Raw genomic sequence first — 25,134 nt, 5'->3', positions numbered from 1 at the left:
CAAAATTCTTTTTATGGTTAGTGTATTAGTGTCTCTTTTATAACATTGGCTTGTAGTAAGTCCGGCATCTTAGATAAAGTGGTGTTCTCCTGCGGGACCATGGTGTAAAACAGACCATTAGTACTAGTTCTGGAGCAAATGTGCATAGCTGGAAATGTAGACAGGAATCTTATACAGGAAACAATCATAAAAATACTATGCAGTGTGCCGTGTGTAGAGTTTTTTGTTACTGTTTCTGGATACAGATTTTAAAGTTTATTTTGTAACTTTCACATGTGTCTGCATTCATATGTGCCATGCATGTACCGGAACTAACAAAAAACAAACCGGTGTCCAATTTTCCTGGAGCTGGAGTTATCTGCAGTTGTGGCCTCTGGGTGACAAACTGGGCTCCTCTGGAAGGGAAGGGATCTGGCAGAGGGGAAGGTCTCTTAAGCACTGATGTCCCACCAATCCCTAAGACTTATTTTTACTTATGTGTCTCTGTGTGTCTGTGTTCATGTGTATGAACATGCCAACAGATGCTATTAGAAGACATCAGATGCCCTGGAATGGAGTTCAGGCAGTGGTAAGTCACCAGCATAGGTAATGAAACAAAACTTGGGTCCCCTGGGAGAGCATAAGTGCTCTTAACCACTGAGCCATCGCCACACACCCCAACATCATATAATTTTAAAGGTGAAAGACAGTAATGTAAATATCTCTTATGATTCTGGCTTTCCAAGGCTTTGTTTCTAAGTGTGTAGCCAGGCTAGGAATCTTGGTCTGTCCACAGTTATGAAGTCTGCAGACAATTAACACGAAATACAAAGATTTCTTATGTAGTTCAGATTCAGACTTCAAACTGCCCTGCACAAGAGGACTTAGAATTTGATTTCTTACAATGGAGCCAGCAGCACCATGGCTTGGCCAAGTGAAGAAACAGAAGGCTGGTTGCACAAGCAGGCAATGTACCAATCTGTGGGTTCTCATGATGAAGTCTCTGAGCCACCAGCTCCACCCACAGAGCCTCCTCTCTCTATATTTGGGCCCAAGTGGACCTCACCCATTATCTCTGATTTCCAGGACAACCAGAGCCCTGTTCCACAGGACCTACAACAGACTGGGTAAGACACTGACTGTCTAAGCCTGGGACAGGAGGGGCAGTGATGTGGCAGAGTCCAGGAGAAGTGACACAGTGGACCACAGTGACAGCAGAGGGCCTTCAGGAAGAGATAGGGAAAACTGAACTAGGGTGGGAGTAGTCACTTCTCTTCTGTTCTCACAGGAAACATGGGTCTGAAGATGCTTGAGTCCCGACTTTGTCTCCTGCTGCTGCTGGGACTTGTCCTACTGCTTGCCTCATGCCAGCCACCAACCCCTTCCCAGTGGTTTGCAATTCAGCACATCTATAATAGTGCCTACCCCCAATGTAATCCTGCAATGCTGATGGTTAACAGTTATAAAAAAAGATGTAAAAACATCAATACTTTTCTTAATACAACTTTTGCTGATGTGGTTCATGTGTGTGGCAATCCAAATGGCACCTGCAAAAACCAGAGAGCTACAAATTGTCATAATAGTACATCTCAAGTACCTATAATGTTCTGTAACCTCACATTTCCATCAAGGAATTATACCCTATGCAGATACCAAACCACAAGAGCAGTGAAGTTCTACACAGTTGCCTGTGACAACAGAACTGCACAGGACAGTCCCATCTATCCAGTGGTTCCGGTTCACTTGGATGGCACATTTTAGCTCCAGTGCCAGCACTTGGTACCTTCACTCATCTGCTACTGCCAAGATCATAGTAGTGAAGATCCAACTCCTCTCTGCCCTGCGCATCAGCACCTGTCCTCGTGAAACCTGTTCCTGACTCTGAAGAGATCTTTAATAGTCAATAAACACCTTTGCATACTCATCTAGATTTCTGAGTATCTCTGTGTCTGACAGGGATGGGAAGAGAGGAAAGGGGAAAAAGAATTTGTGTGTGTGTGTGTGTGTGTGTGTGTGTGTGTGTGTTGAGGCAAGTCCTCATACCAATTAAAGCATCTACCCAGGTAATTTCCATTACCCTGGAAACATGAATCTGAGGACAGATGGAAATCTTTCCAGAACGTTCCTACAGGACATCTTTCCTAAAGTTTCTCTGTGGGAAAGAAGTGGCTGGGAGAGGAGCCCAGGGAATTGGGATCTCAGTGAGGCTGTCCCTCACCCTCTCCCTGTATAGCTGTCCTCAGGACTCACTTTTGAGACCATTCAATGCAAACCAGGAAAAACAGATTCCAAGATAGGGGAACTGGAATTCACACAGAAAAGAGATAAATAATGAGAGGTCCTGACCTGACTCCTGAGGACAGAACTATAGTCAGGAATCAGTGTCAGACAAGAAGGTGCCATCCCTTTAAGGACTTGGGGGAGCCAAGCATCACCAGATGTGGCAGTGAGCCTTCATGCACTGTCAGATGCAGAATGGAGTAGAGAGGTGACATCCTCAGTTCCATACCTCTGTCTTTCAGTCTGGTTACCAGCTTTCATTTTGCTGTTCCTTTCTGGTGCCCTAGATGGAATACTTGGGTTCTTGCCATCACTGGACAATGGTGGTACTTCTTGCTTTAAGTGGACCACAGTCAGGGTTAAAGGAAAGCCACTCTTCTGGAGCAGTGAATACAAAATCTGCTCCTCCAGGTTGGTGTGTGGAATCTGCACTTTAAATATGAATGCTAAGTTTGGAGAACTTTATGGGTTAACATAATCCACTGACTCTGGTGAAATTGGGTACAGCCTGAGGGTCTCACTCTTGCTTTCCTGGAACTTACAATATAGAGCAGGCTGGTTTTGAACTCACAAAAAACTTTTTAATTTTTACTCTAAATTTTTGTTGGCTAAGGCTATTTTTAATACCTGGTAAGAAACAAGTTTTTGTCTGCTCAAGAATCTTTCAAGTCTGGTATGGTTCTTAAGTTTACCTTAACTCTCACAGTAGGCCACTGTTAAATTTATCATCAACCATAGCAAAATTAACAAACTGGGAACACAGCTCTTAATGTGTGCTAAATTATCTGATTACCAGCAGAACTTAAACAGCAGGAAATTCAGAAGTCAAGCTTCCTCCAGAGTGTGCAGGGCACAGAAAGAGTAGTAACACAAAGGGGAACCCGTGTGTGTTTTGTGTAGACAGGTCTCCCAGGCCTTCAGACAGAACCAACTGTGTAAAGGACAGGAATCCCTGAAGTTCAGACCCTGGCTTAGGGACGTTAAGAAAGAATGATTTCCCAGCAGTGCTCACAGGAAGTGTGTTAATCAGAGGTGGATACAACCTAAGATCACCCTCTGTTGTGCAGAATGTGAGTACTCAGAGGCAGGACTGGAAGTGTGGGTTGCAATCAGGAACTTACTCTCTAAGCCTAATAAGACGTGGATCCATGCAATAGAGTAGAGCAGGCATGATCGTCCAGATTTACAACAGGCATGCAGAGGCTGACAGTGTAGTTCAGTTGGCAGTGCTTGCTTACCATGTACAGAATCCTGGGTCCAGTCCCTAGCACTGCATAGACAGAGCATCCCATAATCCCAGTGTCTTGAGGTAGAGACAAGAGGGTGGGGAGACAAGAGGGTCTGAAGGCAGCCTGGGCTACACTGTGAATCTGAGGCTAGTTGACTTCTTTCCACCTGAATGGAACTCCATCGTGCAAATGAGTACCATATTCACCCTCTAGTCATCTATGATGAATGGGCACATGCTAGACAGTGGTATTGCTGGATCAGATGGTAGGTTGTGGAGAAACTGCCACACAGATTTCCATGAGGCCACTCCAGCTCACACTCCTGCCAGTAGGGAACAGGACTTAGGCTTTCCCTGGATCCTTGCCAGCACTTGTGGTCAGTGTTTTCTTGATGCTAGCCACAGTGACCTGGGTGAGATGGACTTTTAAGCTGTTGGGTGGGGTGGGCTATTTTGTTTGTTTTGAGGGCGTTTGTTGTTTTGTTTTTGAGACAGGTTCTCTATGTATTCCTGGCTATCCTGGCATTCACTCTGTAGTCCTGGTGGGATCCAACTCAGAGATCTTCAAGGTTGTTTTAATTATGTTTCCCTAATAGCTAACGCTCCCATAAACTTCTTCTTTTCCCAGTCAACAGGCCTGTCATGAAGAAAACAAGTGACAAAAACTAATGCTGTCAAGAATTTGAGGACAATGGTGAAGGGAAAGGGGGAGCTTGTGGCAATGCCATCTTGTGGAACCACTGTGGGAAACAGAAAGAAGTGGAGACAGGCCTACTCTGTTCCCCAGCTCCAGCATGCATGGTCTATGTCCTGAAGACACACTACAGAGATACTTGCTCAGCCATCCTTACTGCTGATCTGTGCTGGAAAGTCAGGAAGTGGGTTCAGCCTGATGTGCATCAACAACAGATGGATAAAGACAGTGGATCAAACATGCCCAGCAGAACTTTATGCAACCAGAAAGGAAAATGAAATGATGACATATAGCACTGAGTTTATCTAACTGCTTTGTGCTACTGAAGGGTCAAGAGCCACCCACCCAAGGAATTCTTTGGATCCACAAATGAAAGACACACACATACCTTAGCTTAATTTTAACATGCCTTGACTAGCTCAATGATTGGGTGTTTCTAATCCTCTGCCTGCTACCCTGGTCCAACTGGGGAATCCGCCAGTGCCCACTCACCTGAAATCTTTTGCCTCTCTCTCCTGCAGCTCTAAATCTGATCCATCTTTCATGTTACCGTGGTGAATCTACATCTCCTCTCTCGTCCATCTCCTCTCCCATCTGTCCCCTCTCCCAGGAAGCTAGAGGTCCCGCCTCTCTCTCTCTCTCTCTCTCTCTCTCTCTCTCTCTCTCTCTCTCTCTCTCTCTCTTTCTCTCTCTCTCTCTCTCCCCAGCCACTGACTGTTGGCTCTTTATTGATTGATCAAAAACCAGTTGGGAACAAGAACCTTTAGCATTTGGACACACAGATTCCTTATTAAATAAAAGCATTAGAACCAACCTCCCAACATTTGCAGGAAAGTGGATAAAATTAAAAATCATCGCGTTATCTGAAATAAGCCAGACTCAGAAAGACAAATGCCAAATGCCACATTTTCTCTCATATGCAAAACTCTGATTTTTTAATTGATTATTTTTGTTTTATGTATATAAGTGTTTTTCATATATGAATGTCTGTGTACCATATACGTGCCTGATGTCAGCAGAAGGCAGAAGAGGGAGTTGAATCCATGGAACTGGAGTTATAGATGATTGTTAGCTACATGGGAACTAGGAATGAAACCCAGGTCCTCTGGAAGAGCAGTGTTCTTAACTGCTGAGCTGTCTCTCCACTTCAATGGATTTTTTTTTAAATGGTGTGTGTGCGTGTGCGTGTGCGTGTGTGTGTTTATATGTAAGCAGACATGAAATTAGATGAGAAGTGAAGAAGAAGTCTTAAGGAAGGTATAAAATAGGGTAGTAGAATATGTGGAATCGGAAAGCAGAACTTGAGACTGTCTGAAACAAGAGAAACAGCCACACAGGTTGAGGAAGTGCAAGAAAGGTCGTAGATGCAGAGGAGTGAAGGCAAACAAATTCTGATTACACAAGTGAGTGAAATGTCCATGATAAGCCCCACTCTTTTGTATCTAACCTTTACATAGACAAAACCTAGAAAAAGGGACCTTTAAACTGTACTTTTTGTGGCCCATCCATCTGAGAAGACAGTGGCTTAGCATCCTGATGCTCCATCTTCTTCTCACCTTTAGCTAACAGATTCCATAGGAAATGGAGACAGAGGCATTCCTTCTCATGTTTATTCAAGTGGCCATTCTTGTCTCTGAGACAGGTGTTGATGCTTTTCTCCTTATGGTCTCTTCTCTCTGTAGTTAGGGCAGCTTATGCTCTCCCACACTACCATCTCTGGGGGAAGCAACAATCTGAATCTGGACAGTAGCTTATGGGGTTTCAGGGAGGTTGGAAGTTTGTTTGTTTCTTTGTTATCCAGGTTTTTTGTTTGCTGTTTTGTTTTGTTTTGTTTTAATGGTTTACATTTATTGTGTTGGTGAGTGCACACATACCACAGCACGTATGTGAAGTCATATATTTGGCGGTCAAAGGACAACTTGCAGAAGTTAGTTCCCCCCTTTCATCACATAGGCTCTGCAGCTCAAACTGGGGTTATCAGCAGTGCCTTTATTTACTGAGCCAACTCACTGGTCCATTAGGAGAAGTTTGAGAGCTGTCCTTGGATCAGAAGTGGGGGTATATTCCCCTGTGTCCTCAGGTGGGTTCTCTACCTTGAGATCACTGGTTTTAACTTAAAATATAACCCCAGGTGTTAACATCAGGCAATGTGACAGTAATTGGGGTTCTCAGGACTACTGGCAAGGTCTCTATCACAGAGGATCCAACTGTTCTGTGGATCTTACCAGGAGAACCCATTTCCCCCTAGACTGGATGTGTACTGTTGGGAACCGACTTCTAGCAGAAAGCGGCTATCAATTTTGCAGCCATCTTGAGCGATATACCCTGACAAGAGACTTGTTTTTCAACAACCTACAACAGCTGAGCACACTCTGATAAACATCTTGTTTATCCCACATACCTTGTTTTGCTGTTTAGTGACCCCAGCTGCATGGTGCACGTGGTAAAGTGTCTTCAGCTGTGTTCCCCTGCTTGTGCTTACAAAATACCCAGGATTTCCTTGCAATAGAAGGAGACAATAAGAGAGGAGGAGACAATAAGAGAGAGACAAGAAACGAGAAATGAGACTTGATCACACACTCTGGCTTGTCTCCATTCTTCGAGTCTCTTGCCCCTCCATCCCACACTCTCTCTCTTGTTAGACCCTGTTGTCTGACCCACAGACCGGAGAAGCAGAGCAGTCCGGGACATTTTAGCCCACAAGCATGAGGCAGCTCAGGCTGGGACAGTGTACAACTTTGTTCCCATACTCCAGTAGGGCTTGTTGGATTTGCTCCAAGTTCATAGTGTATTATGTACTGAATCATCTGATTGGCCTCAGAGTCTAACCTAGAACCCATGTGAGGAAAGCCTTCCACACAACAAACGAGGGCTGTCCTTGGTGTCAGTTTGTGGAACTATTCTGACACTCCTGAGGCCAACGAGAACAGATTCAGCCATTTATCAGAGGTTTCTTGGCAAAGTCTTGCTAGAATCTACTTAAGAGCTTGGTTAATCCTTTCAATACTGCCTGAGGTTTGGGCTTCCAATCAGATGTCGAGTAATATTTTATCCCTAGAGTTGTGGATATAAATTGAGTCATAAGTGGTGTAAAGGAAGGTTCATTTGTGAGTCTTTAATGACCAGGAGAGATCAAACCTTGGGATAGTGTCCTTTAGAGACACATATTTGACTCCTCTGTAGTCTTTTCAGCCCCAGTGGTAAAGTGTTTATCCAGCCAGTGAATATGTGTACAAACACTAACACATATTTGAAGCAGCCCCAAGGAGACAAAAGAGTACATTCTACATGCCAGTTCTCACTGGGGTAGAAGTCCTCCTCTAGGTTGGTCCAAGGAGTGTAGAGGATGAGGGCAGCAGAGTTGTGAAGACTGTAGGCCTGATATTCTTGCTTTACTGTGGGTAAACCTCTACCCAAGAACAGTCAAGTTACCATTTACAGAGTGGCATCCCTCCCTGGATGAAATGAGTCATGCATTCCCTGATTTTTCTTCACTGCAGGACCTAGATTGGGAAGTATTTTATTTCCCACACTGATCCATGGCCAGTTTCCATTGCCCCCTTTCATGGCAAACTGCAAGAGTGACGTACATGTTGCTTTTGTAACATCTGTCTTTGGAAGGAGCAGTGTTCTCTATCTGTAATGCATCCTCTTTGCCTTCCTCTGTGCTGGCCTATTTCCTTGGGCAACATTAGACATGCAGGCCCTTCTGATGGCCCCTCCAGTAGATGACTAACACTTGATCAGAGACTTAGACAGCTGCCAATGGGTTTAGAATCTTTCTTGCTTATGTTTTATAGGTGAGATGTTGGCTGTTAACCTTCTTCAAATTTCCAAAGATGGCAGCAGAGGCATGCAACATCGTGAAGGCATACTAGAAGCAATGTAGATATCTACCTTTTCTTTATTTTTGCCTAGATTGAGTCACCATATTAAAACTTAGAACTGCCCTGTGATCTAAAATGGAAGTGGGTAATATGGTAACCTCAATCATTCCACTATAGAAAACCACATACTATCTTGTCTTACTTTTTCCAGTTAGATGAAAAGTGCCCTAATCAGCAAACCATTTCTCCCCTTGATTATCCAGAGCCTGATTCTAAGTCAGCCTGGCTGGCAAATGTGGAGGAGATAGTCTCAGCACACAGTGTCCCAGATAGAAGGTCACTACCACAGGCATAAGCGAAGCAGACTTGGTGTGCCCCATGTTCTCATAGTTACTTCTGGCTGTCTGGGAAGCTCCTCTGGTGTTTACTTCCAGTTAATCATATGTAGCCCTTTAATTTTACTATAGACTTTACTTGGTTGGTTGTAAGAGCTTCTAGTCATTGCCTCCAAAGATACCTTGGTTGGCCTCTTGAACTATCAGTGATGCAGCTGCCAGAGCTTTTGGACAGGAGGACCTTCTGATGATACAACATCTAATTTCTTTGAAAAAGAAAATCTACTATAGGTCACATACTGACCCCAATTATTAGAATCAATATCCTAAGGACAAGGTCTTTGCTTTCTGCCTGCTTCGTCTAGTTAAATGATTATTCCAATTCACTATCCCAGCTGTGGTAACCCAAGTCTGAGTTCTTGATAGCCTCACAGAGACATTTTTCCCATTAATGTAAAGTTGAGCACCCAGATTCAACGAATCCAGCATCCCCCAAAGGAGCAAAGTCCATCTTTATCTTTTGTGTAAGTAGTTCAATTTTGACTCAAACATACAATAGGATTGCTGTGGAGCTGTAGAACCCGAAGTAAATACTAAATATGGTAGTTTTTGCAGAATTATCTGGGGATTTTTCTGGTAGATCTGATAACCACAAGAGGCTAGAAGGCTTAAGATGCTAATAGTATTTTGGTTTCAAAATTTTCTAGTATCAACATGCATACAAATATCATCTACATATTGTAGAATGGTTTCTTGTGGTTAAACAAAGTGCCTAAGATATTTTTCTAATCCCCTACCAAAAGGACTTTCCCTGAACCCTTGAGGGATGACTAGAGTGCTGGCAATTTCCAGTGATTAGCAACTCCAGCTTGAAAACAAACAACTACTTCCTTGGTTACTTTCTCACTGATATGTAAAAAAAAAAAAAAAAAAAAAGCAAAACCAACTTGAATAAGAATGGGTTACTTTTGACTTACAGTTTCAGGGGGACATTGGGACACAGTCCAGCATTCTGTCAAAGTTATGACAGCAGGCATGAAAATCATAGTAGTAGAAAAATAGCTGGTCACATTATATCTATATTCAGAAAGCAGACGGTGAACAAGACATGAGGCTAGGCTATGGAGCCTCAAGACTTAGCCTCAAAGACCACCTCCTCCACAGCCTTCTCAAACCAAATGGAGACAGGAACCCTCAGCATTTGGACACGCAGATTCCTGTGTGATTTTGCAGAGCCAAATTAAGACAAAGCATCAGAACCAATTCTCCACAGAAAGGGTGATGTTGGGGGATTTAGAAAGTGTTAGCTCAGGAATACCACAGGGGAATGTGTGCTAGCCCCAGGGAGGTTTGAAAGTGCCCAGCCATTGAGGTAGTAAAGCATATTTAATAAAAATAAGCATATTTAATAAAAATAAGCTGGCATGTGTGTGCCTTTCATTCATGAATCCAGAGCTCTTGAGCAAGTGCAGAGACTTGCAGGCTCCCACTGGGAGCTCAGAGCAGATTAACAATTTATCACTACACTTAACCACTGAGTCATCTCTCCAGTCCCTCTTGAATTTCTGTTTAGTGTTATGGGGGATGTGGAAGTCAGAGGTCAGATATGTGGAATCTATTTCCTTTTTCTACCTTTACATAGGTTCTAGGACTCAAACTCAGGTTGCCAGACATAAATAGCAAAAGTCTTTGCTGGTTGGTCCACTCCCTCACTCCACCCATACCCTTATCTTGATATTCCTTAGTAGCAGGATTCAAATTGTTAAGACCTAGGTAAAATAACAAGGCCTAGAAGGACTATTAAGGCCTAGGTAACTGTTTTCTGGCTAGCCTGTCGTTTTATGCTGTTACTAATATTATAAGGAAACTTTCTCGTGTCTTGTTTCTGCTGTTACTAGGAAACTTTCTCATGCCTAAATTGATGACATATTCTTTTATGTTCTGTACCCTTGGAAATCATGATAGAAATTAATAGAACTGGTTTGTATGGTTACTCACAATAAGCTTGGGCCCGAACCAACCACCCAGCAGCACTTTCTACAAATAAGCTCTTATGTCATTTGATTTTTTTTTAAATTTTTTATTGGATATTTTATTTACATTTTAGATGCCATCCCATTTCCCCTCCCTAGAAAACCCCTATCCCATCCCCCCTTCTCCTTTTTGCTTTTATACAATTTTTTTAAATGTTAATCAAAGGTTTTATAAGTTTGGTAATGTTTAATAACAAGATGCTTATACAATCAGAAGTGTAACCCAATACCCAACCTAGATATATCAACTATCTTTGACTGGTGGAGACACGCAAACATCCACCTCCATGTCCCCCTCCCCTCACCTAGCTCCTCCTCTCCTTCTCCTCCTCTCCTTACTCCTCCTTTTAATCCTCCCACCTTACTTCTCCCACCTTAGCTCCTCCTACATATCACCCTTCCTGTTAAAATAAAACTTTTCTCTTAAAATACAATTAAAGCATAACTATACCAATTTGTGTCAGTAAGGTACAAGATAGACCCAGTCCATCATTTTGTTGACTAACCAGAACCTCTGTCATCCCTCCTAACTAAAAGACTTAGTTCTGAACCTGGCTCTTTTCTTGGCTTTAGAATGAATGTCAACTGAAAACCATTCTCTCAAATCCTTTCTCTCAAAGTAAATAGCCAGGATTGGATATGAGACTGTAAGTCTTCAAACCCATCAGAAATCCAGAATGACTGAGTTAACTGAAATTATGGGAAGCACAAAGCATAGCTTCTAAAACTTATCCGCTGAACACCTGGACAGTTCCTATACTACAAAACATTGGAGCATTCAATCTTCAACCTTCTGAACCAGGATCACCTAACAAAACTAGTGATGCAGAATTATTAAGGGATGATTACTCTGTCTTGGCAGATATAATCAGTCAACTATTCCACAAGTGTGTCCTTTTCTGGACAATGATCTGTCTGTAGATGGAAAGAGGCAATTCTTACCTGGTGGCTGTCTCACCATAACTGGAGTAACTCCAAAGATGCTCAATTTCTTCTTAGAATCCAAGACAGGAAGCTGTCAGGGGCAGACAGGTCTCTAATCAAAATGAACATTAATACAGAAATGCTTGTAACATCAATTCTGTGGACTTCTAACATTTCGAAAGCCAACTATCCATGTAAGGCAATCTGGACTCTTGTCTGTTAACTCCTCTCAGCTATTTCTAAATAAAATATAGGAAACACCCTAACAATAAACTCAAAGCCATGAATTTGCTATAGGCCCTTAACTCACAGGCTAACCATCTCAAATCATTTAGAAAAGTTAAAGAAGGACTGGGTCTAAGCCTTGTATTCCTAAATGTGTTATATAGGCACAATGCCTATGAGAGTAACAATATTAATCTCACTTTTATATTAACAAGAAGCTCATACCAATGAAAACCTTAAATTTGAAATCAAAGTAAATTTTGTACCATTTAAGAAATTATAACTTCATCTTAATAACAATTATACTTATTTCTACCAATAGGTTATGGCTATACAATAAATCCTAGCTAATCCTCCCTGTTCCAACAAAACCACTACTTCTCTCTAAAAAGGTCAATATTAACCAACTCAGTCCCCAAGCCAGGGGAATAGGGGCGCCAACTCTTCATTAACTTCTTGAAGCTGATTATGGGTGTTGAGATATTAGAAGAGGGGCAGGGGGAAGAGTAAATTGATAAGCCTCTGATGATGTGTCTTAACTGCATCCAGCTGGAATTCCAGGACATCAGAGGTTCGAGCAGGTGTGCTCAGCTTGCCTGATAAGTAGATACACCAAGGCTATGTATTCTGCAATATACAATTCTCAAAACAAATTTTAGTATCAAGATAATTGTTTGTTTGAATTCTGGAATCTAGTCTTCTGGCTGCCTGCCTCTATCATGTCTAATCCATATAATTCTGGGCGTTATTATGAAGGTGTGCTCCCACCATCCTCCATTCCCGCCTCCCTGCTCTCAAAATTCCCCAACACTAGGGAATCCAAATTTTCAGGCACCAAGGCCATCCACTTCCACTGATGCCTGGCAAGACCACCCTCAACTACCTATACAGGTGGAGCCATGAGTCCCTCCCTTATATTCTCGGGCTGGAGATTTTAGAATGGCTACTCCAGCTTCTTTCTTAGGACCATTTTCTTGAAAAATTGGTTTCCAGTCTTTAACTCTAAGGTAAAGTCTGTCTTTGTCACTGAGGTGGGTTTCCTGTATGCAGCAAAATGCTGGGTCCTGCTTATGTATCCAGTCAATTAGCCTATGTCTTTTAATTGGAGAATTGAGTCCATTGATGTCAGGAGATATTAAGGAACAGTGATTGTTGCTTTCTGTTATTTTTGTTATTAGAGGTGAAATTATCTTTGTGTGGCTATCTTCTTTTGGATTTGTTGGAAGAGGATTACTTTCTTGCTCTTTCTAGGGTATAATTTCCCTCCTTGTATTGGAGCTTTCCTGCTATTATCCTTTGTAGTGCTGGGTTTGTGGAAAGATATTGTGTAAATTTGGTTTTGTCATGGAATATCTTGGTTTCTCCATTCATGGTAATTGAGAGTTTTGCTGGGTATAGTAGCCTGGGCTGGCATTTGGGATCTCTTAGGGTCTATATGACATCTGTCCAGCATCTTCTAGCTTTTATAGTATCTGATGAGAAGTCTGGTGTAATTCTAATAGGCCTGCCTTTATATGTTACTTGGCCTTTTTTCCTTACTGCATTTAATATTCTTTCTTTGTTTTGTGCACTTGGTGTTTTGATTATTATGTGATGGGCGGTATTTCTTTTCTGGTCTAGTCTATTTGTTGTTCTATAGGCTTCTTGTATGTTTATGGGCATCTTGTTCTTTAGATTAGGGAAGTTTTTTTTCTATAATTTTGTTGAAGATATTTCTTGGTCCTTTAAGTTGGGAATCTTCACTCTCATCTATATCTATTATCCTTAGGTTTGGTCTTCTCATTATGTCCTGGATTTCCTGGATGTTTAGTGTTAAGAACTTTTTGCATTTTGCATTTTCTTTGACAGTTGTGTCAATATTTTCTAAGGTATCTTCTGCACCTGAGATTCTCTCTTCTATCTCTTGTATTCTGTTGGTGATGCTTGCATCTATGATTCCTGATTTCTTTCCAAGGTTTTCTATCTCCAGGGTAGTCTCCCTTTGTGGTTTCTTTATTGTTTCTACTTCCATTTTTATGTCCTGGATGGTTTTGTTCAACTCCTCCACCTGTTTGGTTGTGTTCTCTTGTAATTCTTTAAGGGAATTTTGTGTTTCCTCTTTAAGGGCTCTGACCTGTTTACCTGTGTTCTCAAATTCTTTGAGAGTGTTATTTATGTCCTTCTTAAAGTCCTCTATCATCATCATTAGAAGTGATTTTAACTCTGAATCTTGCTTTCCTAGTGATATGGGGAATTCAGGACTTTCTTGTGTGGGAGAACTAGGGTTTAATCATGCCAAGTACCCTGGGTTGCTGATGCTTATTTATGGTCTTACACTTGCCTTCTGCCATCTGTATCTCCTTAGTGCTAGCTGCCGTGTCTCTGACTGGAGCCTGTCTTTCCTATTATTTTAGTTGTATCAGAACTGTGTGAGTGGATATTACTACTGGGGTTAGAGCTGGGGCCCAAGATCTGCTCAGGGCTCAGTCCCAATCAGGAAAGAATCAGTGCTCTGGGCCAGGAGTGACTTCCTGGGTCCTAGTGTGTCCCAGTTACTCCCTGTTTGGGCCGGTGTTACTGTCTCTTTACCTAAGATACTGCCCAGGTTAGAGCTCCTGGAAGGCCCACTTCCTCTGGGATCTGTGAGATCGGGGGCAGAGCTGCCGCCTGGGATCTACTTGCTCAGTGCTCGGGCTGTCATTTGCTTTTATAAATTGCCCCTGGGATGGATCCCAACATAAGAGAGACACCGGCATCTATTTAGATTAAGACTTCCATTTTGAGTAGAGGTCAAGTAAAATTTTAAGTTCCCAGGAAAGAGACATGTATGTGGGTAACTGACATACTGGTTGGCAAGGTAAGACATGAATGTTAGACAAGTCCCATCCTGGTAGACAAGTTAAGACATGAATGTTAGACAAGGCAAGTCCCCTGCCACAATTGAATACTCCAACCAATGGGAGCAGGATAGGTGTACAACAAAGACAAGTTCCTAAGGAAACCCCTATCCCTATCTCCTGATTGGTGAAAAACTTGGCACAGATGTTTGTAGATCTCAGGCTTAGAAGCCCTACAGGGTCTTGCCTCAAGGTCACACTCAGCCTCCAAGTCTGGCCTGATCCATCAGCCTTGGGGTGTGGTGTTCAATAAACCATTCCTGTTTGACTGAGATCTGTGTCTGAGTGGTTTTTGCAACACTTTCCAGACCCCAACACACGCACTTGAACCATGGTGTCATTTTATACTCTAAAACTTGCCATGACTATTGAACTATGATGTACATGCTTTTAACCCCAGCATTTGGGAGGCAGGAACAGAAGAATCTCTGAGTTTGAGGCCAGCCTGGTAAGTTTCAGGACACTTAAAGCTACACCAAAAATCTTGTCTCAAAAAAAAATTTCCAAGGCTCACAAGAAATTTTTGGTTATGTTTACTGTATCTGTTCATATCCATCTTCTTAAAATTAAAACTATAGTATTTTATGTATAGCAAGTCATACACCACTTACTATATGTTTACATATGTATCAGACTTTCAATAAATAATCTTATTTTTTGTTTTGTTTTCATTTGGTTTGGGGAATTAGAGAGGTGGGTTTAGGTTGAGGTTATTTTGAAACAGGGTCTCATGTAGCTTAGCCTGACTCATATTCTTTCTATAGACAAAGATGACTTGGAACTCCTGACCCTCCTGCCTCTACCTCCCAAGTGCTTGAATTAAAGGCACGTGTCACCAGATCTGGCTAGTAAACACATCTTTTTAAAACAAAAAGATAAATAAGAGAAAATGATGCTGGATTATATTTTCAAAATCTTCTTAGAGGCAGACATCGTGATTCCGGATCTGATTTTAATCTGTACTGTTTTACATCATTGTTCTGTTGAACAGATATGCAGTTGGAAAGGGAAGAGCTAACACACGGCTGTCACAGAAGAGCTGATGGACTACCAGGGTTCCTGGTCCACACATGATGTAATCAGCAAGAGCCACTTGCTCGTGGGATCCACTGTTAAACACTGGGAGAACCTTGACATTCAGAAACATTGTCTTGAAAGTGTTGAGGGATAAAGGTGGAGACTGTTTCCATTTTACTCATTCTTCAGACAAGAGGGTTTGGATCTGCTAGAGTAGAATATACTAGAAAAAATTATTAGATACTGATTTGTTGATTTATTTAGTACTTTATTTGATTTACTTATACTGTTTGTACTGCCTGTTTGCCAAGCATGACTTCACCTGCTACCTGAAACAGAATTGCCTGGAGAAACAAGATTTTACTACCTTTAGCCTGCTGACTGTCAAGTATGCTTCTGTAAACTCTTGCTTGCCTACCTGCCCCACCTTGTGGTCCTAGAGTATAAGATGAGAATACAAACCAGACCCAGGCTGGGAGACTTCCAGGAGTTATCCTGGCATTGTTCCACTGGTGATACCACCTTTCTTCTGGTCTCATTGGTGTCAGAGGGCTAATTCCAGAAAGATTACCACAAACCCACCACATTACCAATGCTTGTGGGACTTCTGCCTGAAAATGGACCAAGACAGACAAGATAGGGGAATGGGGAAGAAGCAGACTCAGCTTTCACCATCTGAGTTCTGATAAGCGGCTTGTTAACACATAATGATGCCTTGTTGCTTAGGCGTTTTAACTGTGATGTTCTTGAAACAGCAGAATGACTACTTTTTTTTTTTTTTGGAGGGAGGAGGGAGTTTCAAAAGATGGAATGATTTTATAATGAACTTTAAACTAGAACTCATGTTGTATGGTTTTGTTATTATCATGTTAACAGCTTTTAAAATAATCTTTATCACTGAACACTCATGATTACAGTAACTTATTTAAGAACTGATAATACAAGTATATAATACTTCAGGCATGGTCTCCCCTTACTCCACTGATACCTCATTCTTTACCCCACCCCTCTTCTCTGTGCTTCACCGGCTGAGTCACCTCACCGTCCCTTAACACTTGATACCACTGCAAATCAGCAAGAGAGCTCAAGTAGACCAATTCGAAGTCCATTTGGGCTCTATGCTCCTGCCATGATTCCAGCACTCTGAGAGGAAAAAAGCCAGAAGATTCAGGCTGGCTTGAATGACATAGTGAGAAAATAAGAAATCTCAAAGAACCACAGCTGCAAGGAGAAGAGCTGGCGGGAGAGAGAAAATGGAAGATGATCGGGACAGGCTGGAACAGGCAACCAGTGCTGGCATGCTAAGCCTGTTTGTCCCCCGTGCACCCTGAGTGACCTAGCTGCTTTCATTTAACACAAAAAGCTGATGTCCAGGTCCTATTTGCTGAAACAGGAAGCTTCTTCAAACGTGTTGTCCAGAGCAGTGTTGTGATAAGTCCCACTAGCTGACTTGTTTGTGTGCTTAGCTCTATACCATCTATTCTTCCTGGAAGGTCACAGTCACAATAAAGGCAGAAGATGTGGTCATGAGCTACAAAGCAAAGGATACGGTCACAAAGTAGTAGTGGAGAGCTGGTGCCTACATGTGTTCTGGCTGACTTACACTGTGCCTTTTAAGTTTTTAAATTAACTACAAATATAAAGATTTAGTTTTCTAACTCAGTCATTCTGGATTTCTGATGGGGTTGAAAACTTATAGTCTCATAGCCAATCCTTGCTATTTACTTTGAGAGAAAAGATTTGAGTAGATGGTTTTCAGCTGACATTCATTCTAAAGTCAAGAAAAAAAAAAAAAAAAAAAAAGCCAGGTTCAGAACTAAGTCTTTTATTTAGGAGAGATGACAGAGGTTCTGCTTAGTCAACAAAATGATGGACTGGGTATTAGGTCTATCTTGCACCTTACTGACATAAATTGGTGTAGTTATGCTCTAACTGTATTTTAAGAGAAAAGCTTTATTTTAACAGGAAGGGTGATATGTAGGAGGAGCTAAGGTGGGAGGAGTACAGAGAGGAGGAATAAGGAGAGGAGGAGGAGAAGGAGAGGAGGAGCTAGGTGATGAGAGAGAAAGAGAGAGGAGGGCCAGACATGGAGGTGGATATTCACATGTCTCCGCCAGTCAAAGATAGTTGGTATACCTAGATTGGGTATTAGGTTACACTTCTGATTGATATTGAGCATTACTAAATTTATAAAGCCTTTGGTTGACATTTTTAAAAATTGTATAAAAGCAAAAAGGAGAAGGGGGAATGGGATAGGGGTTTTCTAAGGAGGGGAAATGGGGAAAGGGGATGGCATCTGAAATGTAAATAAAATATTCAATAAAAAATTTAAAAAAAAAAGATTTACAGTTTTCAACCTAAAAAGAAAAAATCTTTGTCTCTGTCTTCTGAGAAATCAGAAAGTATGGACAGTGTGGATCTACATTTCTTGGATGCCACACCCAACAGAATCTGAAGTAGCTGTTTTCTTCAGTGACATCAAACACGGTGGTACAAGCCTTTACCCCCAGCAGTTGAGAGGCAGAGTCAAGTGGCTCTGTATGAGTCTGAGGCTAGCCTGATCTACAGGGCAAATTCCAAGCCAACCAGGGCTAAATAGTGAGATCTGTCTCTCAGAAAACACACTAACAAAACAACAAAATAAAGCAAAGCAAAAAATAGTCCTCAGTCCTTGAGGAAATGAGATGGGAGATAATTTATTCAGTAACTCACCATGGGGGAGGCAGAGACAAGCTGACCCCTGGAGCTCACTGGCCACCCAGCAGACACAAATTGATGAGCCCTAAGTTCACTAAGAGACCATGCCTCAAAAAATATTACAGGGAGAGCCAGTGAGGAGGATGCTCAGGGTTGACCTCTGGTCTCCACACACCTGGACACTCTCACATACACACGTGCACATAACTAATTGCTGCACATAAAACAATACCCACAACACCATCCTCACCCTGGTATCACTGCACAACGGAGCAGGAGACTGTCCCTCAAATACCACTGCTACATTACGTCAACAAATGACTCCGTTTGCCACAGAGACTCTTGTGTTTTAAAATGAAGGTGATTTTTTTTTATTTAGTCTTAGAACTGTGAAAGCAATTAACTAATACAACTCCAACATACAGTGTGCAATGTGTTCAATGTGTTCGTTCATTCAGTAAATAGTTTTGGGCTTTAGTGTGTTAAAACAGTATGGCCACCAACACCACACACGCACATGCGTGCACACACAGATGCACACAAATTCTGCTCTCATGGAAGTGAAGCAGGGAGCACACATATTCAAATGATAATCACAAAAATAAGTTTTCCAATACACACAGGATGAGGATATGAGAGGAAGGAAAATGGTTCTGAGAGTGTCGTCCCTGGACCCATGAGGTCGCTGAAGGCTTTCCTGGAAGAATTATGGACATTTATTTATCCTTGTCCTGAGAGTGGTTATCTTCTGACAGGATTTCTCCAGCTTCTTCCTGTGAGATCAAGAAGAGAAGCAGAGCAGCAGCGGTGTGCTCTGAAGAGGACAATTGCATCTACTGACACATTGGAAGGCAGACAGAAGAGAAAGATGAAAGAAAGAAATGAAGAATATCATTAAACATGTTGCCCTTGGAGTGGAAAAGCTGTCTCATTGCAGGTGGGAAATGCTGGCATAGGGCAGTTTTAGGGAAGAAATGGGAAAGAACACAACCATTTCTACTTGAGATTGTTTGACTTGTGCATCGGGCAGCCAAGTGAAGATTCCTAGTAGACTGTTGAATATGGCAGTGCCAAGGCTAGTACGGGTTCAAAGAGAGAGAGCTGGCTGAAGGCAAATCAGGGAGAAGTTGGAGAGTTGGTGGTACCTACAGCCTCTCACAGGATAAGTACCATACACTGAACAGGACCAGAGCTGCTGACCCCTGGAGTCCCCAAAAACAGCATAAAACTGGAGAGGGTGTTTTTATGGATAAGACTGAGAATAAAAGTCTTGTAGGTTAGGGAAGGAGGCAAGAGGTAGGGATGTCCCAGAGACCAACATGCAGCCTCTAAATGACTGTCCTCAGGACTTATCCTGACTGCTTTCCACTCTGGTTTGTTCCAAGCACCCGTATCCCAGAGCAGTGTCATCAAGGAGGAAGGCTGCTGAACGTAGAAGGACTGGGATGAGATCTCATTTCAGACTGAAGCAGCAACCCCTCTTACTGGTTACTCTATTAACAGGCTAAGGAGGCTGGGCAGTCCATTTAGAGTTGCAAAATTCTTAGTTCAGTAAAGATATTCTAGTTAAGACTGTTCCAATGGGAAGAACATCCACATCTGGGTTTTCTGTGTTACAGGAAGAAATGAGGCCATCTCTGTGCCAGGCTCTTTCCCCAGGCCCCATGCCAGCACAGGAGCATAGCCCGCTCCTGCCCTCTGCTGACCACAAGGAGCTCTTACAGACCTCACTCCTCTCTGGGCTAGCTCATGGGAATCAGCCTTTCTTAGCCTCCTGCAGGCACCCAGCTTCAGGCTCTTCTTCTCTTTCTGAGACTGCACACTCTTCTGGAGATCTCCACCTCATGTCTGAAGTTGTCAGAGTACTGTGCGGCCCTCAGATCGGGGAGTCACGAGTCTCATTCTGTGTTAGCCCAGAACATCACTCCAGATTCTGGTCTTCGGTTGTGAAATGAAGGATCTGTAATAAAAAAAACTCATAGATTCCTTCCGTCTCAGAATCTCTCTAGTTCTATGAGTCAACTGATTAAATGTAGGTGTGTGTGCATATGTGTGCATGTGTGTGCAGGAACAACTGTGGAGGGGGAAAAAGACAATTCTGAAAGGTTTTAGTATGTAAGTCTGATTTGTTTCAACAATTGTACTAAAATTTAGAGGAAATGTCTGACTCCATGCATGAAGAAAAACAATCCTCCTTTATACATGTGTGTGCTATAGTCTTCTCATCAGTACACAAACACATTCACACACACGTATGCAGTAGTCTTTTCATTCCTATGCACACAAGCCTGTGCTGTGGTCTCTTCATCCTTACACACTTGGGTATGCAGAGGTCTTTCATCCGTATATACACATAGGTGTGTAGTAGCCTTTTCATCTCTATATGCATACATGTCTATACAGTAATGCCATCATCCCTATACACACACAGGTGTGCAGTGGTCTCTTCACCTGTACACAGCCGTGTTCAGTATTCTCTTCATTCATATACAAACATGCATGCAGCTACCTCTTCATCCAAGACATCGTTTCCAGTTTCAGTTCCCCAAGATTGACCCCGTTGAGAGGGCAGAGACAGCACAGGTTGCAGTGAAAGACAAATACCCCATTCCGACATTTTGTTACCGTAGTTGTTCAATCGTATTGATGGTTCCAGTTAGTCTCTTATTATATTTTAGTTATAAGTTAAACCATCATAAGTATTGTGTTTAGAAAATAAAATACTGCACCGATGATGTCCAGTACTATCCACAATCAGGCACCCACTCAGGGTCTTAGGATCTGACTCCTATCACGGACAACAGTGTAAATCCTTAGCCTTCACTTCTAGTACAGGCAAGGAATGGGTTCCCTTACATCAGTCTCCCCCACTCTCAGACTATCGGGAAAGAGTTCATTCTTCTCTCTATAGCTTCATCTCAAACTTCAACTTGAACCATTCTATGTGGAAATGTGCTTTTATAAAAGAATGAAAAGATAACAGAGAAAATGAAGCCCAGGGGCAAAGATTTCTTTACTCACCTCTGCTCAAAAGAGAGGTGAACCCAGGCAGGCTCTGCTCTCTTGTCACTGCAGAAATGCTCCTAACCATTTGCTAGGACTGTCCTTCACCCATTCTACAGACTGAAGCGAGGAAGCAAAGACCAGGTCTCTTTGCTCTGGTCCCTTAAGGAAAGTGGGATGCTAGATGGGAACTCTCTCCCACTCACATTGAACCAGGGAGTCTTGACCTAAATGATAACTGCCAAGCAGCCAGTGGTTAACAGATTTTGAGGACACAGAAGCTGGACTCCCCACACCCATAGTCAGGCCGATCCTCTGAAACCAGGGACTGGAACAACAGGACTTTAATTTCTGGTCAGAAGAAAGGAACCAGATTCATATCTCTGGCTCTAGAGGGAGGATATCTTTAACTGCCTAGAAGGTCATTCAGGGATAACTATCTAAACCTAGCCACAGAGGCCCTAAACCTTCTAAGGATACCGAACTGGGACTTTCCGAGTCACAAAGAGATTACAAGATTGTCTCTTATAGATACATTCTAAACAGGCCTGTCAACAATATGAAAAAAAAAAAAATCCCTCAGAAAAAGCTGCTTATTCTAGATGTCTTAGGAAATCATGCAAAGCCTGCCTCCTATGGCATAGTCTCTCGAGCAGGTATCGTCTCTCCTCTCTCAGCAGGGAGGGCCCTTCATCCTTTCTGAAGAATGCACTTCATCCTTTCCGAAGCTCAGCCTGCCTTACAAGACATGCCCTGTGTCTCCCTTCAACTGTTTTGAAACAGATCTCAGGGAGACAATTGCAGTCCACTGTTGACACTGTGACTAACCCACTTCAAGTCAGCACATGCAAGTCTTTGTCAAAAGGAAGGAGATGAAACACCGCCGTGCCTTGGCATGGTATCTCCCTCTCTATAGAAGGGTTTGTAATATCATCGGAAGGAGTGTCATTTTCTGTGACTTACACTGTAGTTGTTTGGGTGCTTGTTGCATTTGTTTCTAACATTTTTATTTATTCACTGACAATTGCGCTCTTGATATAATGTCTGATTATATTAATCCTCCATTACCCTCCCCCTGTCTCTTCCCCTCCTTCTCTCTCCCTCAAGTCCCCTTTTTCTTCCCAACAAGTTCCCTCCTACTCCCATGTCTTTTTGTAATGACTCATTAAGTTTAATGAGGGCTGCTTGTGTGACAAGGGCCACATACCAGCGGCTACACCACTGAAGAACAATTGCTCCCCACTTCCACAGCCCCCCAGCCAGAGGTGGGGCCTCATGAGTCACTCTCCCTTTCATGCTCAAAGACTGATGGCTCAATGTTACGTAGGTAGCCATGCTTCCCGGAGCCCATGAATCCAATGGCCATGCCCAACAGGCTGCCTTTCATGGCACCTCTCATCATACTCTGCCTTATTCTCCTCCCAGCCCCACCCCTTGCCCAGTGTCCCTGAGTCTCCAGGGGGTAGATATAGATGTCCCATTTGGGCTGAGCACTCAGTACTCACTGTCAGCATTTTGTTCACTTGTGAATCTCTGTATCTCCTGCTGCCCACAGTACAGAGAAACCTTTCTGACAAAGGCTGAAAGTAGAACTCATGTGTGGACACGAACACAAATATGTGGGAGGCAATCTGATAGCATTTCCACTTAGTAAAACCACCACAGGGGATTCTGTATTCCCTCCCTGAAAGCCTACGGCCTCCCCAGACACAGACTTTTGATCATGTTTACCGAGCAGGCATGAATTCCCTCCGATGGAGCAGCCACAGACCCGACCAAAACTCCTCATTATAACGGACACGCTGCTATTGCACAGCAGAGACATCTTGCCTGACAGGCTGCTGTCACAGCTCCTACAGTTCATACCTAAGCCCTTCAGTGACCTCCCTTCTCTGAGTGGTCTGCATTTCACCTTCTGGCACTGTGAGAGCTAGCCAGCAGGGAAGACCTTCCAGTTCAGTCCTACTCTGAGTTTTCTATGCCTTGTGTCATCAAAATGGCTCCAGAACTAATCTTAGTCACCTTCATTCATTAGAACTAAACTGTACGTGTTACTATAAAACTTCATCATGTGGTTTTTCCAAGTGCAGGATTGCCCTTCCCACTGGAGCCACTGAGTCAGGGAAAGCTGTGTGCAGGGTGTTACGAGTGGATGGTATCCCCATGTCAGGAGCTCAAATGCAGGCATGCAAGGGAACCCACAGCTTCAGAAACACCAAGTGCCGGCCATCAAAGTGGCATTGAGAAACCCAGTGTGTGACCCATGTCCCCAACAGTTCTCTCTAACTCAGTGCAGAAGACCTTTCCAGGAACTGGTATCTGACAACATCCAAATTACAGATAGTGGCATAACGATGTTAGTCAACAGTTCACTTGCCTCCATGACACTCATATGGCATGTGAGTGTATAAAATAACAGAACAAGCAGCATCTGACACTAAAAACCGAATCACCTGAGAACTCATGGTATGTTCCTCAACATGTGTTTTATCAAATTCCTGTTTCAAATAGAAACAAAAATTAGCAAACATATGTTCTGTGAACAAGGTCATTTGGATTTAATTTAAAATCAATAGAGGGCAGTTAACCTTAACAATAAACAATCAAAAATTCTTCCTGGATTTATTCTTTGAACTTTTTGAACATGGCTTTAACAATGGCGAAGGATCAGGTGAGAGGTCTAAGTCATTTCTCAGGACATCGCTGGCCCGCGGGAGGGTAAGTGGCTTTACAGAGTGCTACTGGCTAAGAAATGGCTTAAAAAGACTAAGCTGCTACTGAAAATCGCATTGGGATCATGGGGCCCTAATGTGGTCACATTTTTATCTATTTTATGGCAAATCAAGAATTCATATTTTCATAGTGAGTATCTTGGAAAGACTGATCCAAAAATTGTTTTGAAAAAGTTTCTTAAAAATAGTACTGTGGCTACAATATGTAAATTTCCCCTGATATTATAAACATTTTCATAGACAGGCTTGATGGCTTACTTCTGAAATCCCAGGAACCAGGAAGCTAAGGCAGGAGGATTTCTATGAGTTCAATAGGTCACAAAACTGAGATTCTTTCTCAAAAAAAATAAGTGAAATAAAACCTGGTATTTTTCTTTCCATCTACTGAGCTCATAAGTAACCCCAGGTGGCTGCACCTCATCCATCTCTATATCCCTGTCTTGTAAAAAGGCTTCCCACATTGTTTGGTCACTGAAGGAGTCAAGTCATTCCGCAGAACAAGGTATCAAAGCAAGATTCTGGTAGGTCTGTATTCAGGCCTATCTGGGTCAATATTTATGTCCATATCAATAGTAATAGGATAACATTTTCAGGTTACAAGAATAGAGAAAGAGGAGCCAGAAAGGTGGCTAAGTGGCTGAGATCATTGTTCTGTTATAGAGGACCCAGATTTGGTACCCCAAACCCACATGGTGACTCACAACCATCTGCAACTCCAGTTCCAGGGGATTCCATACATTCTCCTGACCTCCATGGGCATCATCTGCACACATGGCACACAAACACACATGCAGGCAAAACATTCATACACAAAATAAAATAAATAAGAAAACATTTTCATAGTATAGAGAAAGAGGGCCAGCAAGATGGAGGAGCTGACTCTCAGGTCTGACAGTGTGAGCTCAATCCCTGAGACCCACATGGTAGAGGGAAAGAGCCAGCTCTCTCTCTCTCTCTCTCTCTCTCTCTCTCTCTCTCTCTCTCTCTCTCTCTCTTTCTGTGTGTGTGTGTGTGTGTGTGTGTGTGTATCACTCTGTCTATGTCTGTGTGTGTATGTAACTGTGTGTGTGTTGGTCTGTCTATGTCTATGTGTGCCTGTGTATATATCTCTGTGTGTGCCTGTGCCTGTGCCTGTGCCTGTGCCTGTGCCTGTGCCTGTGCCTGTGCCTGTGCCTGTGCCTGTGCCTGTGCCTGTGCCTGTGCCTGTGCCTGTGTCTGTGTCTTCTGGGAGCTGAACCCCAGGGTCTTGTTCATCCTAGGCAAGCTCCCTCTCACAGAGCTATG

The 25,134-nt window shown here is 42.7% G+C and overlaps 1 protein-coding gene and 1 long non-coding RNA gene across 2 annotated transcripts; one reads left to right on the top strand and one right to left on the bottom strand.

The window, feature by feature from the left end:
- Positions 1-1,027: 1,027 nt before the first annotated feature.
- On the top strand, positions 1,028-1,907 carry LOC117705926 (eosinophil cationic protein-like). The gene is made up of 2 exons (XM_034498709.2): positions 1,028-1,106; positions 1,268-1,907. The coding sequence occupies exon 2, from the start codon at positions 1,273-1,275 to the stop codon at positions 1,738-1,740; it is 468 nt and encodes a 155-aa protein (XP_034354600.1). The 5' UTR covers positions 1,028-1,106; positions 1,268-1,272; the 3' UTR covers positions 1,741-1,907.
- A 16,550-nt stretch (positions 1,908-18,457) lies between these two features.
- LOC143441592 (uncharacterized) lies at positions 18,458-21,595 on the bottom strand. The gene is made up of 2 exons (XR_013109153.1): positions 21,137-21,595; positions 18,458-20,075 (listed from the first exon to the last, which is right to left on the bottom strand). It is a non-coding gene; the product is annotated as an uncharacterized LOC143441592 (long non-coding RNA).
- Positions 21,596-25,134: the final 3,539 nt, after the last annotated feature.

This window comes from Arvicanthis niloticus, chromosome 3, assembly GCF_011762505.2.
Source record: "Arvicanthis niloticus isolate mArvNil1 chromosome 3, mArvNil1.pat.X, whole genome shotgun sequence".
Lineage (NCBI taxonomy): Eukaryota > Metazoa > Chordata > Mammalia > Rodentia > Muridae > Arvicanthis > Arvicanthis niloticus.
This window is presented reverse-complemented; position numbering and strand designations above follow the sequence as displayed.

Bases quoted from the DNA above. Each gene is read 5' to 3' on its own strand.
- LOC117705926 (XM_034498709.2), top strand. From the start codon at position 1,273: ATGGGTCTGAAGATGCTTGAGTCCCGACTTTGTCTCCTGCTGCTGCTG.